Source organism: Martes martes, assembly GCF_963455335.1.
Source record: "Martes martes genome assembly, chromosome: 7".
NCBI lineage: Eukaryota > Metazoa > Chordata > Mammalia > Carnivora > Mustelidae > Martes > Martes martes.
This window is the reverse complement of record NC_137894.1, coordinates 44,605,863-44,625,194: the sequence shown is the minus strand read 5'-3', so window position 1 is coordinate 44,625,194 and position 19,332 is coordinate 44,605,863. Positions and strand designations below refer to the sequence as shown.

Here is a 19,332-nt window from a genome sequence, read left to right as displayed (position 1 = left end):
GAAGTAGCCTAAAAACACCTAATTCCATTAATCATTTATAAATTGTAACATTATGAGGTAAAACTGTACGTTATCATTTTAGCTGAACAGTGCTATCCCACTTTCATTTATCTCGATATTTGTTATATATATATTTGTATCTATTTTCTGGTTTATAAGAGTGAAGTATCAATATTTTCTAGTTTATAAGAGTAAAGTGAAGAAGAAATGAGTTTTATTTTCATTTCAGTAGTTAAAACGTTGGACTGATAAAACAAAATGTTTTGATGTTTTTTTCCCCAATAAACTTCTTTAGAATATTTTCATTGATGTGTTTTCTCTTTCAGCTTTCTCGAATGGAGTATGTGCACTCAAAGAATCTCATTTACCGAGATGTGAAGCCAGAGAACTTCCTGATTGGCCGACAAGGCAATAAGAAAGAGCATGTTATACACATTATAGACTTCGGACTAGCTAAGGAGTACATTGACCCTGAAACCAAAAAACACATACCTTACAGGGAGCACAAAAGTTTAACTGGAACTGCAAGATATATGTCTATCAACACGCATCTTGGCAAAGGTGTGTTTATTTTCTGCTCCATGAAATGGGCAGGTCTTTAAAATAACTTTTTTTTTTTTTAAAGATTTTATTTATTTGACAGATTGAGAGAGCAAGAGAGGAAACACAAGCAGCGGGGAGCTGGAGAGGGAGAAGCACGCTGGCTCCCCTCTGAGCAGGGAGCCTGACACAGGGCTCAATCCCAGGACCCTGGGATCATGACCTGAGCTGAAGGCAGACCCTTAATGACTAAGCCACGCAGGTGCCCCCTTAAAATAATTTTTTAAAAAGAATTTTTTTAAGGATTTTATTTATTTATTTGACAGATCACAAATAGGCAGAGAGGCAGGCAGAGAGGGGGAAGCAGGCTCCTTGCTGAGCAGAGAGCCCTATGTGGGGCTTGATCCCGGGGCTTGATCCCAGGACCCTGAGATCACGACCCGAGCCAAAGGCAGGCTCAACCCATTGAGCCACCCAGGTGCCCCTTAAAATAACTTTTTATTCCAATAATACTTTTGTCCCCATTGTGTGTTGCAACTTGTGATTCTTATTGCTTCACAAGGCAAGTGATTTTTGTTTTTATTTTTATTTTTTTTTAAGATTTTATTTATTTATTTGACAGAGATCACAAGTAGGCAGAGAGACAGGCAGGGGGCAGGGGTGGGGGAGGGGGAAACAGGCTCCCTGCTGAGCAGAGAGCCCGATGCAGGATTCGATCCCAGGACCCTGGGATCATGACCTGAGCCGAAAGCAGAGGCTTTAACCCACTGAGCCAACCAGGCGCCCCGCAAGTGATTTTTATATTTGAAAAACTAAGGTGGTAAGTTAGTGACTTTCCTAAGTATCCTGCTGACAACTTAAACATTTTTAATTCTTTATACTGTTTCCAAATGCTTAGTTTCTCAGCAGTGTGGGCACTTGAATTTTTGTATTAAGATGGTGGCATTTTAGTTAAGTCTGATGATGAATTTGGTGTTTACGTATGAATGACTGCCTATATGACAGTCCTGAAAGGACCTATATGAGTCTTGCATTGTATTCAGGATAGACAATTGGCACAAATATTGCTAAAAGCGCTAATGAAGGCAGAAGGCCTTACTTGTAAGAGGAACTAAACCAGAAGAGAATATTTAAAGAGAAGTCTAAGGAACAGTGGGAAGGCCAAATAGACAAGGCCCTGGGCCCCTCACTAGCTTCTCCAGAAAAGCTTCCCTTTTTATCTATTTTATATATGGGGCTTCCATGGAAGATTCTGTTTGAAGCAAAGGTTCCAAAGTGATTGAAAAAAATGTTTGAAAATCACTACTCTTGAGAGTAGACATATAAACAATATTATCAGGTTCCATACTCCTAGACATAGCTAATTATAGTGGGTATTTAAATATTAATGAATTTTTGAACACTAAGAAGTGTTTTAAAGACTAAATAGCTACAAAGTTGTAGAGTAAACTGCATAGGTATTCAGATGAGGATTCTGGTGTTAGGAGTAAAGATCGTATTACAAAGTGATACAACTTGAATTGAAATCATGAATGCTGTCAGGATTTTTTTTAGTAACCATATGGAAATCTTCAATTAACTAAGTGTAATTTTTTTCTTAATATTTTATTTATTTATTTGACAGAGAGAGAGAGACAGCGAGAGGAAACCCATGCCAGGAGAGAGGGAGAGGGAGAAGCAGGTTTCCCACTGAGCAGGGAGCCTGATGTGGGACTTGATCCCAGAACCCTGGGATTATGACCTGAGCTGAAGGCAGACACTTAACGACTGAGCCACCCAGGCGCTCCTAAATGTAATATTTTAAAATTAGACCAAAAGGTCCCCTGCCACTTATTATCTGTGTCATTTTGGAGAAGTTACTTAATCTTCCTGAAACTTATCTGTAAAATGAGAGTAATATTTCACAAGGGTGTGTTTGTGGGTTGAATGAGTAATATATGTAACACAGGTCTCTTGCATAGTGTTCAATATTCCCTCTTCCTTCCTTTTTACTAAGAGACAGACTGTTACAAATAGTAAAGTCATGATTATTTGGTTCAACTGACAGACTCTGGAAGTTGTTTCAATGCCTGCTTACTAGGCACAGCAATTTATGTTCTGATTTTATTATTCATGTCAGGAAAGGCAAGAAGAGAAAAAGGATGGGTACCTGTGTTATGTTTGTATGAGGTGCAGGGTAATGATTAAAAAGAAGGGATACAGGGGTGCCTGGGTGGCTCAGTCAGTTAAGTGTCTGCCTTCCGCTTGGGTCGTGATCCCAGGGTCCAGGGGTCGAGCCCCTCATTGGGCTCCCTGCTCAGCAGGAAGCCTGCTTCTCCCTCTCCCACTCCTGCTGCTTGACTTCCTTCTCTTGCTGTGTATCTCTCTGTTAAATAAATAAATAAATAAATAAATAAATAAATTTTTTAAATTAAAAAAAAAAAAAGAAGAAGAAGGGATGCAAATCCTGGCTCCTGCACTTAAAGCTATGTGATTTGGGTCCAGTAACCTTCTTCCCTCGGCCTCAGTTATCTCATCTACGAAATGGGTATGATAGTAGTACCTTTTACTGTAGGATTCTGAGAGATAAAGTATATAAAGTGTTTAGCATAGTGCCTCATGGTAGCAACGTCTCTAAATGATAGTTATTTATTTGACAAAGTAAGTTTTAAGCATGTATGGTCATTAGAGTGGGTTCTTTCATCTCTTGGTGTGGCCATTCCTGCTGGAACTTTGAGTTTTTTTCCAAACTTGAATTTCCTGAGTTCCAGAGTTTTCCAGGTCACATTGAACCTGTCACTGTATTTTGTTCTCTCCATATTACAGAGAATACATATAGATGGCTGCCACATGCCCTTTAAACTCTGGTCAGGGTCTCAAAGCAGAGAGGTTTCCATAGGAACTTGAATCATCCTGGTTTGTAATAATAAAGAAAAAGAGAAGGGTGTCTTCAAATGACTTGGAGAGAATTGCCTATTAATTTTGTGAGGGAGAACAAGGGAAGAATCCTCCTAAACCTGACATTGCCTTGTCAGATTAGCCACCTCCCGCTGATTAAGGTAGCCAATTTTGATCTTGTATTCTTTAATGATTGAAATTAGGGTGAGAACATTGGGTCACCTAGCCCCTTTCCTCCAGCAAAGAATATTTGACCTAAAATCAGGGATGTCACACATGTAAAACCAAATGTCTTTCTGAATTGTTGAGAGCAGGCTTTTATGGTGTGGAAGAATTCTCTGTCCTTCTGGCCCTAGGACAGCCCCAGGACACTTAAAACCTTTTTTCTTTGAAAGGGAGAGTTATCCTTCATGAAAAAAGATGAGGGCATGTGGAAATGCTGAATTCAATGAATGTGGAGTTTTCAAAGAAGTATGGAAACAAAGCATGACTCTGGTTTTCACTTTTTTTTTTGGAAAGGCTTAAATTATCATAGATTAATACTAATGTCTCAAATTGCCACAGATTAATGACTTTAGAATTTCAGAACTATAAAATGACTTTTCAGATTATCTAAATCAACCAGTGTATTTTCAGATGAGGACTGGGGCCCAAAGTAGGTGACTTAGCCATGCTTAATTTCACATGGATCAAATTAATGGAAAGAGTGGGCCAGGAGCTAGATAACCCAGACTCAGGTGCCGTTGCTCTTCCTGTTATTCCATATTCCACAGCTACTGTTCATGGTGCTCAGTATTTGGAAAACCACTTTATTAGTTATGCCAGTGGGTTTACATGTGTTTTCTGTTTGTTTGTTTTGATGTTTAAAAAAACCAAAAACCATTTTATAATGGGCTTTGCTGTGGAGAGAAGTTGGGCTTTTTTTCTGAAGTTCTGATCAGTATTGAAAATGTGGAGAGTTTTGCCCTCTAGTGTTCAACTAGCAAAAGTGCAACCATTTGTCCAGTGAATTTTTATCACCGAGGGGCCTCTTGTTAGAGGAAGCAGATGTAAAAATGGAAAGGCAATGAGTAGGTGTGATACAGTATGAGAAACTGCAGGGTGTGGTTCCTCTCTCTGCCATGCTTTGTGGGAGGCCTCAACTCACCCTGCTTGTACTTTCTTTTTTGTTGTGTGTCTTTAGGTTCTGTTAACAAACTCTTTTCGTCTAACGGCTTTTTGTTTTCAATTATATATATAATTTGTTGTAAACCTCAGGCAAGCATGTAGATAAAAGCTTCTCTTGGTCTTGCTGTTTTATTTAATTCTTTTAAAGATTATTTCAATTTATGTGCATCCACTCAATTTTATGTTATTTATCTCTCTTGTCAGGGTGCCTCCCTTTCCCATTAGCGACCACCTTGCCAAAAAATCTTTTCAAACCATGATTTAGAAAGTTGCCTTTTCTTTCCCCATCTGCCCTGTAGAGTTCTATTCACTCTTTTTCATGCACATTTCCCGTAATTGGAGGCAGCTCTTAAACATGTTGTACTTTTGTATTTTGAGCTGAGTAGCTTTCCCTGCCTCTTAGATTTTCTTTTCTGTACAAAGAAAGCATAATGGAGCCGAGAGTACCCCCTTAGTCTTTTCTCTCTAATTTCTTATGATGCCCTAAACTTGATTCTGAGAAGTATATACATGAGATGTCTGAGATGAGTCATAATTGACAAATAAGGAGTAGAGGCATGTACTACTTCTATTCAGTCTGACAACCCAGGAATACATAGGGATGTTTTCTGAGATGAAATAACAGTTTTTTGTTAAGCATTCTTTGGTTCTTTACCATCTTAGTCTTTCCAATGAAAAAGAAAGAAAAACCTAGCAACTTGTCTTATACGGTAAGTGCCCAGAATGTGGGGATCCTGTTTTATGTGCCCATAATAGGCACCTTAAGTAATACATTTGAAATTTTTCTTAAGGTGTCTATGGAACGTGGTACAAATGGATTGGAGCTGGGAGATCATACATCCATGTTTGTTTATGTCAAACTAAATTTTAAGTGTTAATTTTTATGATGAAATAAAAGCACTCGACATGTATGCCAGGCATTCTGCAGCTTGTGTCTTTGTAGGCCTAGCCAGAATGGACTATTTAAAAGTTTCAGCTGCTTAATCTACTTCTCACTTTCCATGATGGTCACCCAAAGGGTAACTGTAGCCCATGTACTGGAAATAACATTTCATTTTGATTATCTTACTTTCAGGAAGGTGACAGCACCTTCCTGGTGACTGAGGGTGGTTACCCACCAGTTACTGATACGGATTTGGTTTTAGTTTAGGATTTGCTCCTTTCCCTTGCTGTTTACTTGCCCATGACAGCAAAGGAAGTACACAGTGTTTTTTGGTTTTGATCTAAAATACTATCCCTGATTTAGATATACAAAGAATGAGTAAGCAGAGCCTTTCCAGAGACAGAAGGGCTTCTGAAGGGATTACTTGGTTTTGAACCCCTTTCTGCTTTAATAACTGCAAACATAATGTGTGATCTGTCTTCCCTTTTAGAGCAAAGCCGGCGGGATGATTTGGAAGCCCTAGGCCATATGTTCATGTATTTCCTTCGAGGCAGCCTACCCTGGCAAGGACTCAAGGTATCCTTGAAAGTGCTCAGCGGAGGGCTTTGTTTCAATACTCAGTTGTTAATGGAGGGGTTGCTGACTCGATGTCTGTAAGAAGATGGGCTGGCAACAGAGATAAGAAGCAGGGACTGGCAACATCAGTCTACATATCGTGAATGCTCCCCTGGGCTTTGGGAGCTCTGTTTTGCCTACATTTTTCTTTTCCCCTTCTGAATCCTTCTTCCTTGTTTTGGGGTTTCCCATAATCTCTTCCCTTGTTCCCTCCCAGCCTTGGCAGTGCTGCTTTTCTCTGTGTCACTTTCCTCCTCCACTACCATTATGTAGCAGGAAGAGTGTTCCCAGTGTGCTGGGGAATTTCTGGAACAAATTGATGACAGCAGCTGCTACACATTTTACCAACAAGGCCAGCAGGGCTGGGTGTGCCCCTAAGGAGAACTGGAAAATATTTGTTCATCCTCTATAAGCTAAGGACCCACCTGAATTAAAATAAAAATCCAGGCTTAATGTTGCTGTTCATGTGTTTTATTCAATAAATCCCTATGCAGACGATAGTCGTTCCTTATGAGGCATGTAGTTTAAATAACCTTCCTTAGGTAGGTATTGGTAGAGTGCATTTGTGTTCAAGTTAATTATTGATAATAATCATAGCCACTGTAATTACTTTGTGCCTTTGGCTGGTTGGAACAGGAAACCCATTTTAAGTCTCATTAGATAGTTAAATGTGAGACATATTTTTGAGTTGTAATTTATTTCAACATGTTAGTATGGACAGAAAATCAGTAGCTTTGGGTACTTCTATGCCCCGAGCCTCCTTCCTCTCTCCCTCCAGAAGGGCAGAAGGATCCTCCCTATGCTTTTTAGGCTGTTGTCCTGAAAAGTAAAGCTTTGCCCTTAAATTCCTCTTCTAACACCTCCTAGTCTTCTCCTGGTCATATATATCTTGTCATTGATACTGATAGCTATCAGAGTGTCACAGTCTGTTTGCTCATCACATAGCCAAGCAGTGCATTTGTGTGTTACTGTTTGAAATGTTCTCACAATCCATGAGTCATTTTAGTGGCAGTCGTAGATCTAAAATTTCTCCAACTTACCTTACAACACTGTTGCTTAAAGCTGAGTGCAGCAGACTAGGGAGAGCCTCATGAGACCCCCTTGAGACCATGTTGTTGATCCAAGCTCCAGGAGCCTGTCTATAATTCGGAGAAAACCAGACTTGGCTGCTTTGAGCCACTGACCTGTATCAAACCTGTCTGTTAGCCATGCCTCTGTCATAGATAACACTTTTCCCTCTGGAATCACATTGTAGAAAGACATATTTTTCTACTAGTTATTTTTTTCTCTTCAGCTTCACAGTAAATATTCTGTGGAGCCAGCTATCTGTCTGTCCCCGCTTAGATTAGCAGGGTTTTTTTTTTTATCTTATCATAGAACTGATCTAAGAAGGGGAAGGCTGAATCACTTTTGAACCCCTGTGGCCATGGGAGATTACTAAGCTTCTGTAATTCTGAAAATACCACTATGTAATATTTTTACTTTCTTCTAGCTACTCGTCTCATTACATTGGATGGTGTTTATCTGAGACTACTAAATATACTTACAAGGAAAAACTTCCAGAACAGAGCAGATATTAAATACATCATCTCTACTACCTTTCTTATTTATTAGAAAGAAGACTGAGCCTAGCAAATCCTGCAAATTTGATTGAAACAACCATTGCCTCCCCAAACACATTGCACCACCCATATTTGGGACCTCTTTCCAAATAACTTTCTTTCTCTTCTCTACAGGCTGATACATTAAAAGAGAGATATCAAAAAATTGGTGACACCAAAAGGAATACTCCCATTGAAGCTCTCTGTGAAAACTTTCCAGGTAGGATGCTAAAAGGATGCTCCAACCAGTGTACCTGAAGCTATGAAGTAGGTGGAGACCATGACTTGGTATCTCTAGATGAGGGTGCTCGCCAGAAAATTCACATTTCCTTTTATTGTCATTTAGACCAAGACAGGTTTTATCACTTTCATTTGGGTCATAAAGAAAACACCAGATATTCTTGGCTTGGTCCAGAGCTTCTCGCCATGGGAAGCATTCAGCTCCTGAACATGGCCTTTCACCTCTTTTCTACAGAAGAGATGGCAACCTACCTGCGATATGTCAGGCGATTAGACTTCTTTGAAAAACCTGACTATGAGTATTTACGGACACTCTTCACAGACCTCTTTGAAAGGAAAGGCTACACCTTCGACTATGCCTACGATTGGGTCGGGAGGCCTATTGTAAGTATCCAGTTTTACCTCCTCACCTCAGACCAGCGCTGCCTCACCACTTGACATGCCAGACTTTCTGGTTAAGTCCATGAGAAAAACATTCCTTTGACTGTAGACTTCACATTTGCCAGCCTTTTCAGGGTGATGCCATAGGTAGTAGTTGGGAAGTAAGAACAATTCCTATGTTTTTAAGATTATGCCCTGTATGTCCTAAGGTATCAGAACTGAAGCCAGTTCTGAAGAAGAACTTTCAGTTGAGTGATCCAGACACTGGTGCTATGTAAGCTGTGAAGGTCTTGACTTCTGGAGGAGTAGAACCCAGAACTTTAGGAAACTCTTGAATTGGCTCTCTTGGCCAGGGGTCCACAGTGCCTGAGAGCATGCTAACACATCACTGTAGGACGTTTTCCTTATTTTTCAAGGTAAGCTACTCTTCAATGAGCTCTTGAGGACCAAGTAGCCTCCCTTTTGCAGAGAAACAAACAAAAGAAGACTGGAAACTGCCCTTGGTGGCTAAAAATAATAATCACTACTGTTTTATTAGAATTAGAATGATGCTCACCTTTGCGGAGGCATTAGCTTGGACCTGTTTTCCATCTGACTTTCTGTTCTGTCTTTCCAGCCTACTCCAGTAGGGTCAGTTCACGTAGATTCTGGCGCATCTGCAATAACTCGAGAAAGCCACACACACAGGGACCGGCCATCACAGCCGCCTCTGCGAAATCAGGTACGTGCTGGGCCTTCCTTGTTTCAGACATTCTCCCTCTTCTTGGCTAACACTAAAACCGAAATTCTTCAGCTTCTCTGCTGCAGTGTATATACTGAAATTAAAGACAAATAACTTGCCATTTCTCAGTGGCATGCGGCGTTCCAGCATTCCTCGGGGCTAGGCAATGGTGCTGAGATGTGGCCAGGCAATTTACATGAAGTATCCAGTCTAGAGAATTTGGGCTTGTCCGAGTCTGTTGGCTGAAAGGGGAGTCTGCCACAGGCCTGAAAAAGCTGAACATACAGGGTGAACAGGTTATGATAATAATCATAACCACTGTAATTACTTTGTGCCTTTGGCTGGTCCTCAAGAGCCCGTTTTGGGTCTCAGCTGCATGCAGTCCAATATGGCACTCTTGCCAATGCTGAGGGGTTTTTTTTGCTGATTAAGAAGAGTGGGTAATTTGGACTTCCAGCTGACCTAGGCATAAAGTGGCACCTCTCTTCCCCCTCTTCCCCTGCCCTAAGTTAATTCTAGAGCTGGCCAAGATCTGAGATGGACCTAAGAGAAGACTCAGCTTCACTTTAGGCCACTCCACAGAAAGCCATGTCATCCATCCTTCAGTGTTAATATTGTTTGAGAAACTAGTGCTCTATATGAGAGGCTTCTCTCAGCCTAAAGGCAAGAGGCAAACACATAAAAATCAACAGATTTGACAACATTGAAAGAAAGGGGTCACTTATTGGGAAGTAAAAATTACGACTTTCATCTTTATATCATATTCAGTTGACTTTTGAATAACGCATGTTTAAATTGTGTGGTTCTACTTATATGCAGATTTTTTTCAGTAAATATAGTACAGTACTGTAAATGTATTTTCTCTCACAATTTTCCTAGTAAAATTTTTTTTCTAGCTTTATTGTAAGTACAGTATATAGTACATATAACACACAAAACATGTTTGTTGACTATTTGTGTTATTGGTAAGGCTTCTGGTCAACAGGAGCCTATCAGCAGTTACGTGGGAAGTCAGAGTTATATGGGGATTTTCAACTTCCCAGTGGCCCATGTCCCTAATCCCATTGTTGTTCAAGGGTCACCTGTATATTGCTAAGAGAAAACTTGAGGACCCCAGTAGATAAGCAAAGGATATTAAACAGATATGCGCACGAACACACACAGAGACATTATCACCTATCAAATTAGCTTGTTCTCCTCACCCTTGACCTCACTTTTTAATATTCACAGATATTTTTATAATAAAATGCAAAAACACTTATCTCAGATGTACATATGGAACCACATAGATTAAAAATAGCATATAGAAGTACATACACATATGTGTACAGTGACGTACACATACAAATAATGGATAGACTCACCGTAAGTACACACTCTTAGCAAAATGTGTGGCTTGGTAAGAAAAAAAAAGTATAAAGGAAGGAAATCTGTGTCTTAATAACTAAAAGACAGAGTAGATAGGCAAAAAGATGGGGTTTAGCAAATTGTGTACACTAGTTGGGTCCATAGTTATATGCTTTTTTTTTTTAAAGATTTCATTTATTTATTTAACAGACAGAGATCACAAGCAGGCAGAGAGGCAGGCAGAGAGAGAGGGGGAAGCAGGCTCCCGCCTAGCAGAGAGCCCGACGTGGGGCTCGATCCCAGGACCCCGAGATCATGACCCGAGCCAAAGGCAGAGGCCCAACCCACTGAGCCACCCAGGCACCCCCGTAGTTATATGCTTTAACCAAAGTAGTTGGCTAAGAATTACAATTTGTCTGACTTCTGATTTGACAACAGAATATCGTTGACTTCTGCGATTGTTCTCCCTGGACCTCCCTTGTTAAAAGTGTAGCTGAGTGCACAGTTAAACTGTCTACTGTCCTACATTGCTCTGGACTTTGCAAATTGTTAAAATTTTCTAGAAGGTAATTGGATGATGTTACTGTTCTCTCTGATAGAAAAATCTTACTTCTGGGAATCAATCATAATAGAACAACCGAAAATACAGATTAAGTTATGTGCATAAAATTGTTGCAGTGCAATTTTAAACAAAGTTTGAGAAATGACCCACCTATATAGTTATAAGGGAATCTAGCTCAGGTCTTTTATCAGATAAACTGGGTTATAGTAAAGTGAGTTGCAGTGCATTTATTCAGTGGAATATTATGTAGCCACTTAAAACAATATTTAGGAAAACTTGTAGCAACCTGAAAATGTTTATAGTTTGTAGAGTGAAGAAATCAGAGAACGAAATTAGAAATACATCGTGATTTCCCTGAGGGAAAGGGAAAATGAAAAAATCAGTGAAACGAGATAATGCCAACGTATTAACAGAAGTAGTATTGAAACTGATAATATTGTGGTTAATACTTTTCCATACTATTCTATGATGAAGTTATATTACCTTATAATGAAAAATGCATTTAAATAGAAAAGGTTTGGGAAGAAAAAGATAATTTAAGTAGTCAGTGAAGTCAGCATAATCAGCATATCTTCCCACTCATGTTTTCAGAATATTTCAAACTAAAATAGGTCTTTCCTTTAGTTTCCCTTGTCTTTTCTGCTTCAGTGAATTCTTAATCAACATTGCTGTTTTGAATGGATTTTAAAAGTATGGGAGGGGTGCCTGGGTGGCTCAGTGGGTTAAAGCCTCTGTCTTCAGCTCGGATCAAGATTCCAGGATTCTGGGATCGAGCCCTGCATCAGGCTCTCTGCTCAGCGGGGAGCCTGCTTCCCCCCTCTATCTGCCTGCCTCTCTCCCTACTTGTGATCTCTGTCAAATAAATAAATAAAATCTTTAAAAAAAAAAAAGTGTGGGAAAAAGAGATGTTGAAAACCTAGATCGCCAAGGTGAAAAATATGGTCATACCTGGTAGCTGAGTAAGAATACAGTAATTTTCAGTGTCCTTTTAAGCAAAGGGTTATTAAACCAGTGTGTGTAGTTAGGAAATCTCATCTGCAAAGCAATAATAAGCTTCTTTTTGAGGAATTGAATCTTGAAATTCTCTCCCCCTGCTAAAGGGTTTTTAGTATCCCATGGCTGCTAAGGGACCGAAAGTCCCCGCTTTAATGCAAATTTTATACCTCCACTCCCAGTTGGATTCTGAATCCTTCTGGGTAGAATTCTTTCTGTACTATGCCCCGTGGGCAAATATATTTCTGGTGTCTCTTCTATCTTTACACTGTGTCTATGTGGTCTCATTGCTTTTGTTCCATCTTTAGGGTTGTGTTGTTATATTTGGGGGGTTTTGTTCTTTTATTTTTTAAGAAAAATTGCAGTCACATAGGTCCCTTACATGGCTCTAGGAATTGAAAGCAGTATGTGTTCTTTTTTAGGCTGATTCTTTTCAATTTTGAAATCAGCAAAAGAAGAAAGTAAAGTCTCTCTTTGAGAGATATTGACAAGTATTATCCTCACTTGAGGGACGGCTAACTTTTTTCTCAACAACTTTGACTAAATACGTCTAGCTGAGAACCCGCTCCGCGAAAGTATGTCCTAGGGCTACCAAAATAAGTAGGGAATCCTTGCCCTCAAAGAACTGACAAGCAAATATGCCAAGTAGCCAGAAAACTATAACCCAAGGCAGAACAGAGAAGTATCCCAAGTTTCAAATTACCGTCATCAGACTTTGGAATAAGGAGACATTTCATCTAGTCTGAGCATGACAGAGTTTCATGAAAGAAACTGCATTTGAAGTGTTCTTGGAGGAGTAATGTGGGAATAAAAGAGGCATTCCAAGCAAAAAGGAAAAATGAGCAACAAGTTGTCAGGTTCATTTTGCTAAAATACATGGTGTGAATAAAGGGAGACAAGGCTAGGAAATTATCTTGGAGCCATTTGATGAAGTTCCTGGAAAGCTGGGCTGGAGAGTTGGTATTTAATTTCAGAAAGGAATAGGTACTAAAGGTTAATGAACAGAGGGCTGATAAGATCAAAACTTTTCGCTTTAGCAGTCTTTTGGCATAGAAGGTGATTATAGCCTGGCAGCTACCTTGGAGACAATAAAAGTACAGTGCATCCTGTTCAGAGGTAAAGGGGCCTAGATGGGCTATTGTGAAAATGAAATAGAACTGAGAAATGATAAAAGGTTAGGATCTACCAGATTTGGCAGCCCACACACGTGTCAAGGTTGAAGGAGAAGGATGAGTCAGCGCTGTTACAGAGATTTTTGAAGCCCCAATAATTTGGAGGCAGGTGGTACGATTACTAGAAATAGGAAAGTTGAAGGAGAAACTTAACTTGGAGTTTGAATTAAGGCATCTTGAGTTTCAAATGCTAGGAGTGTATATATTCTAGCTGAAGACCGCTAGCAGGCAGAGGAAGGCTCTCAAAAACAAACAAAGCAATAGTGACATATTTGGAGATCAGAACATGGAGATGACATTGATGTTAGTGCCAGCAGAACCTCCTTATTCTGGGTAAATCTGCTCTTCAGTTGTGGAAGAGTGATCCTAGGGATTAACAGGCTCTGTTTAGTCCCATACTTAGAGTAGGAAGAGAAAGAAAAGGAGCTCAGTACTTGGTTTTAGCTTAGCCCAAAGGCTTTGACCATAGGACGTTTAACCTTTGGCGGGGGGGTGGAGGCGCTTAGCTTTCTCAGATGTAAGTCTATAAGTAAGGGTAGAGATTTTTACTGTTCTGTTCACTGCTGTCTCCCTAACACCTAAAATAATGTGTGGAGTAGACACTTGATAAATAGTTGTTTGAATGAATGAATCTGTCAGATGAGGAGCATAAATGAAGTCAGATGTTCATTTAAAATACAGATTGTTATTTAACCTTCCATGAAAAATAAATTGTAAGCTTTTCTTCCTGCTTGTTTTCTGTTTCCACAAAAAGCCATTCTGCCTCCGTTGGCAGCCAGAGTAGGGCTACATTGTCTACTGAAGGAGAACGGTGTGCAAAAAACACAGCAAGCAGGTCTTGCTGCAGAGTAAGCTCAGGCAATTGTATTAGTTCTCTTTACAGTGAGAATTTTCCAGGAAAATTTGCCTTGCTGTTCTAAATTGTAGGTATATCAAATTGAGTACTGTTTGGTTCCCAGTAATAGATCCCAAATACGGTTCCCAAAGAACGGTATTTAAATTCACCTATATTGGATCTGTTTTTTACAACTATGTTAGTATCAGATGCTTAAGAACAATCTTTTTTAATATAAGTATCACCCAGCTAGACAACTATAATTAAATCATGAGTTTGGATAGAATAAATACTAAGAAAGCTAGATCTGTTCAGAAAGTTCCCAGTGGAACCTTCTGTCATTTTCCCCTTGGTATTTGTCCTTTCTGAGATCCAAAGATGGCAAATCTTGCTATGGCTGTGGTTCTTCTTTAAAGAATTCTGCATTACCATCCAGCAGGAAGGGGGTAAAAAATAGTTCTGCCTCTTTCTACCTGGCAAAGCTTCCCTTTGCATTCTCTGATCGAGTGCAATCGGGAAGTAAGTCTTGCCATTATCCGGAGAGCTAATATTAGAGTGCAGTATATTGCACTGTTGAAAGTTTTATTCAATGTGTTTGCTCAACATGCTAAATATAGAATATTGCATTGACTAGGATGTGCATGCAGCAGTGTGCTTCCTGTTCTTTCTCAATCTAAGCCTGTGACAGTACTTACTCAGGTAAATGCTATACACATGTTACCGTGGTTCAGCATTTTTGATAGTTACGTAGATTTTCTGTTGGCATATGAAGAAGGGGCACTTGAGCTAGAAGGCTAGGGAGAACGCATCTGTTTTGAGGTTAGAAAGAGTCAGACTAGCCATCTAGAACTATTAAACTCTGCCAGATATGGCATCCTAGTATGATAATATTGAATAGTACTTACTCATTTTTATATATACAGAGTATGTTTAAGGGAAAGAACTTACTTTTTATCATTTTTATGAAGTGAACTGTTTACTTAAAAATTCTCAAGTTTCTGCTTCCTCCTCTCTCTACCTGCCTCTCTGCCTATTTGTGATCTCTGTCTGTCAAATAAATAAATAAAATCTTTGAAAAAAGGCCGGGGGGGGGGGCGGTGCCTGGGTGGCTCAGTGGGTTAAGCCTCTGCCTTCGGCTCAGGTCATGATCCCAGGGTCCTGGGATCGAGCTCCGCATCGGTCTCTCAGCTCAGCGGGGAGCCTGCTTCCTCCTCTCTCTCTCTATCTGCCTCTCTGCCTACTTATGATCTCTGTCTGTCAAATAAATAAATAAAATCTTTTTAAAAAATTCTGAAGTTTGACTAGGCAAGAAAATATGAATCAAATGTCAAAGAAAAGTTGATCCCTCATCCTTTTAGAAGAACCATATTCAAACTACTTCAATACCTTTTAAACACACAAGAAATGAACAATAAAACTCAGAAGGATCAAATCACGTTGAATTCTGAAGATGTGCCCCCAGTGAAAGAGTTGGTTCAGGGATACCTGGCCGGCTTAGTCAGTAGAGCATGCAATTCTTGATCTTAGGGGTGTGAGGATTTGGAGATTACTTAAAAATAAAATCTTAAAAAAAAATGAGTGGTTCAGATTTGTTTGTTTGTATCTAGACTCCAAGAGATTAGATTTAAGGAATGTATAGCCTTAGAAAAGTATGTGTGGCTTAGTGTTGACATGCTTACTGAAAGAAGCTTGTTATAAGCATAGCTTTTCCAAAGGGCAGATTAAGCCAGATTGCTGACTAGCCAAGATGGGCAGAGATCTTCCTAAAATGAGTATCTTCATATATTCTTTTGAAAGTCCAGTAGCTTTACAAAAAGCAAAAGCTGAGGGACGCCTGGGTGGCTCAGTTGGTTAAGCAGCTGCCTTCGGCTCGGGTCATGATCCCGGCATCCTGGGATCGAGTCCCATATCGGGCTCCTTGCTCAGCAGGGAGCCTGCTTCTCCCTTTGCCTGCCACTCTGTCTGCTTGTGCTCACTCTCGCTCCTCTCTCTCTCTCTCTCTCTCTGACAAATAAATAAATAAATAAATCTTTTTAAAAATTAAATAAATAAAATAAAAAATAAAAAAAAAGAAAAAACAAAAGCTGATTAATTCTCCATTGCTTTCTTTTGACAGAGTACTGCTTCGGGTTCAGCAAGGTTCACAGTTTGCTAGTTGAAGGGGCAGAGGAGTATGCTCAGAGAGAATTTGCCTCCCTCTGACCTGTGTGTAATTTCCTAACTTGCTACCTGCCATTTAGCAGGAATTTGGGTGTAGAGATTGCGTACTTTCCCTGTCACCCTCCAGCATAGAGCTCTCTGCAGAATGGGGCTGTCCTTCCTCATTTCTGGGGCACTTACCCCAAGGGGGACATTGAAACAAGGAAGTGTAAGACTGAAATACAGACCTTACCTTACCTTCTCTCATTCTGTCACCTAGTTGCTGCCACTTACTTCTGCTCTAATTCTCTATTCTGTATTAAAAGTTTTCTTTGTGCAGTCTTCAATGTTATGTATTTCAGCAGACATCCTGTGTTCTGAGGCACTTCCTTTGTAGGAAGGAGGTTCTGGAGAAATCCTCCCTAGTTAAGTCATCCTTCTCTGGCTGGGAGAGATGGGGTGGGGTGTCTTAAACCCTTTGGAATAAGAATAGGGCAGGGTCTGAGTAGAGTTTCAGACCTGGTTCCTCTGATTTTTCCCAGAGCATCACAAAATTGATAATATTAGCTCCGGGTCTGCGTAGTATTGAACTTGGGAATAATCCCTCCTTACGTTGTTATCAGCAATTCTCAAACATCCCTGATATTTGATATCTAGTTTGTAGAATACAGGAAGGCATTGTTTGGCCACATGACAGGTTGCACGGAATAATCCCTGTCTGGCATAGAAATTGGTTCTATTTCATGAGCTTAACAGAAGGAAGTTTTAAATTTTGTTAAAGTATACACTTCAGCCACCTTGCCAGCTTTTAAAAATTTCGTATCTAAGGTCTAATATGCTCCAAAAAAAATTCTTGAGATGCTTCCTGCCCCATCCTTTCTACTTCTGTCTTACCCCTGCTACCTTAAAAAACATTTTTTTTTTTTTTAAAAATCTTGGGAGTGTGGTAAGACAGAATGTAACCTAGTGTATTCATTACTAACTTTTTGGTACTATTTGGTCTCTAGTCTAGTTAATTACAGTTGAAGACTATAATTATGTAATGAGGCCTAGAAGACTGACATGGGAGGCCAAAATGTTTTATATAGGTGGCATCTTGTAAAATACTTTGGGAGGCATAAAGTGACATGGAGAAATTTCCTTATAAATGTAATTAGTAAACCTTTCGAAGAATATAAAGAATAGGATTCAGTGATTTATTCTCTACAACAGGAAATGTTCGCCTGCCTTTTGCTTGAGAATAGGAGCTTTATCTCCAAATTGGAAATAATATCTAAGCCATAGATGGGAGTGGTACCTCAGGTGTTTCCAGACTGTATTTTCCTGCCCTCTTGTTAGTGTCCTTTTCCCCACTGTCTGTCCATTAATCCTGGCCATGTGACTGCTGGGAGGCATTCATTTCCTCTGCCCTAAGCACAGGTGATAGTTTTGACTTTTTATACCAGGCTCCTCTAAGTTTCCCCTTAAGTAATTTTTGTTAGCTTTGTCTTTGATTTATGCCATGGGGGATCGCTGCTGTTTTATTTCCACATTCACCTACTGGATAGTAAACACGGCATTTCCACACAGGTAATGCAATCACAGCAGATTTTAAAGCGTTCCCCCAAGGAATTCCCACTGCTTGAGATTCCTGCTCCTGCCTTTGGGGATTTTCACACTCCACGTGGACCTTTGCCTTTCAAGTAATGCAGAGAGATTGACCTTGTTGAGTGACTCTTCTGTCCGTGGAAGCTCCTGATCGCCTGTTAGATAGACTTGTGTGCATGAGTGGTCTTTGAGAGTGAAGAGTTTACGTGCCGATCTCCTCTACTGGTTTGCTTAGTATGACTATATCCTGTGCTGATTATGCCCAGTCATAACTCTGTGTACACAGCCTTGCCTAGAAAACCTTTCAGGTACTCTAGCAGCATACTATAGTTGTCGACATTCCTCCGTTTCATCTAGTTCCTGGGCACTCAGTTGCTTTCTAAAACTGGCCAGTGACCCTTTTTACCATATCAGCTTCCATACACCATTCCTAGCCCTTAAATTCTAGAAGAGAATAGCCATAGAGTTTAATATTAGGATGAAGAGTAATTCCCAGTGTGATAAACCACCAACCCCAGGTTCATATCTGTCTCTTGGTTTGTTGCTTCCAGTGGATATACAAGGCGTTGGAGGGCAGTAGAATGGTGCACTGTGTTCTTCGTTCGCCATTGTTTTTCTCTTTTTAAATGACACACTGCTTTGATAACGGAAATGGAGTGTGGCTTTTAGGCCTTTGGGAAATGTCTTGGTATTTTCAAAATCTACACAAAAATGTTAATTCCTCCAACTAATTTTATATTTAACTAGAATGAATATAAATAGGTACACAGTCCGGTGAATCAGACAGAGGCATCAAACCAGACTTTTGATGCGTGTTTCAGTAAAAATGGAAATAATAGTTGATCCGCTGTCCAGATTTTGTTGTTTAAAAGCATATGAGTGTTGTATGTACATTTCTTTCCGTTTTCAGCTTTATTTGCCTTAAAAACAAGTTCAAAACAGAGAGCATTCATGCAAGAAGTAATCACACTGAATATGTATCTTAGAACTCGAAACAACCCCAAATGGCATATAAATGTCTCAATATTGCTTGAACATTTAAATGTTTTGAAAACTGACAGTTCTTCATAGTTGTTTAGGAGCTTAAATATCCTACTTAAATATTACAAAAAGTAAAGTCCTAGAGGAACTGAAGAAGCTATCACTAGTGGATAATAGTTACAGGTATTACTTATAATATTAGAACAGATTTATTCTCATGGCCCCTGGCTAGTTAGTTGGTAGAGTATGCAACTCTTGATCTTGGGGTTGTGAGTTTGAGCCTCATGTTGGGTGCAGAGATTGCTTAGAAAAATAAACAATAAACAATAAACTGGATTTATTATCAAATCTCTAGTAGTAAAATGATAGGAGATTAGGTGCTCTGAGGATATGGATACTGTCAATAAGTTTATGAAAGTTGTGGTTATGTTATAAACCATAGCCTTATATTGGAAAATGAAACATCTGAACTTCTGTTGACAAAATAATCAGAGGCATGGGGTTTTTTGGGGTAGCTTTGATTCTCAAATGTGACTGGCGAACTCAGATGTGACTTAGAGAACCAAGCCCCTCTTTTGTTAGAGAATATAGCAAGTGAGTTAATATAGCTGCCTCCGTACAGAATATACTCATTCCCTGAGGAATATCAGAAAACATAGCCAGAATTCTTCACACTGCTGTTACCCATGTG

The 19,332-nt window shown here is 39.7% G+C and overlaps 1 protein-coding gene across 4 annotated transcripts in view; it reads left to right on the top strand.

Annotated features, from left to right (window-relative positions):
• Positions 1-19,332, top strand: part of CSNK1G1 (casein kinase 1 gamma 1) — a 109,226-nt gene that overhangs the window by 63,408 nt on the left and 26,486 nt on the right. For all 4 annotated transcript variants that reach the window (XM_080807834.1, XM_080807833.1, XM_080807832.1 and 1 more), the window contains exons 5-9: positions 327-561; positions 5,958-6,043; positions 7,819-7,903; positions 8,159-8,307; positions 8,921-9,025. In XM_080807834.1, the coding sequence (XP_080663960.1) occupies positions 327-561; positions 5,958-6,043; positions 7,819-7,903; positions 8,159-8,307; positions 8,921-9,025 (660 nt within the window). The remainder of the gene's footprint in view (positions 1-326; positions 562-5,957; positions 6,044-7,818; positions 7,904-8,158; positions 8,308-8,920; positions 9,026-19,332) is intronic.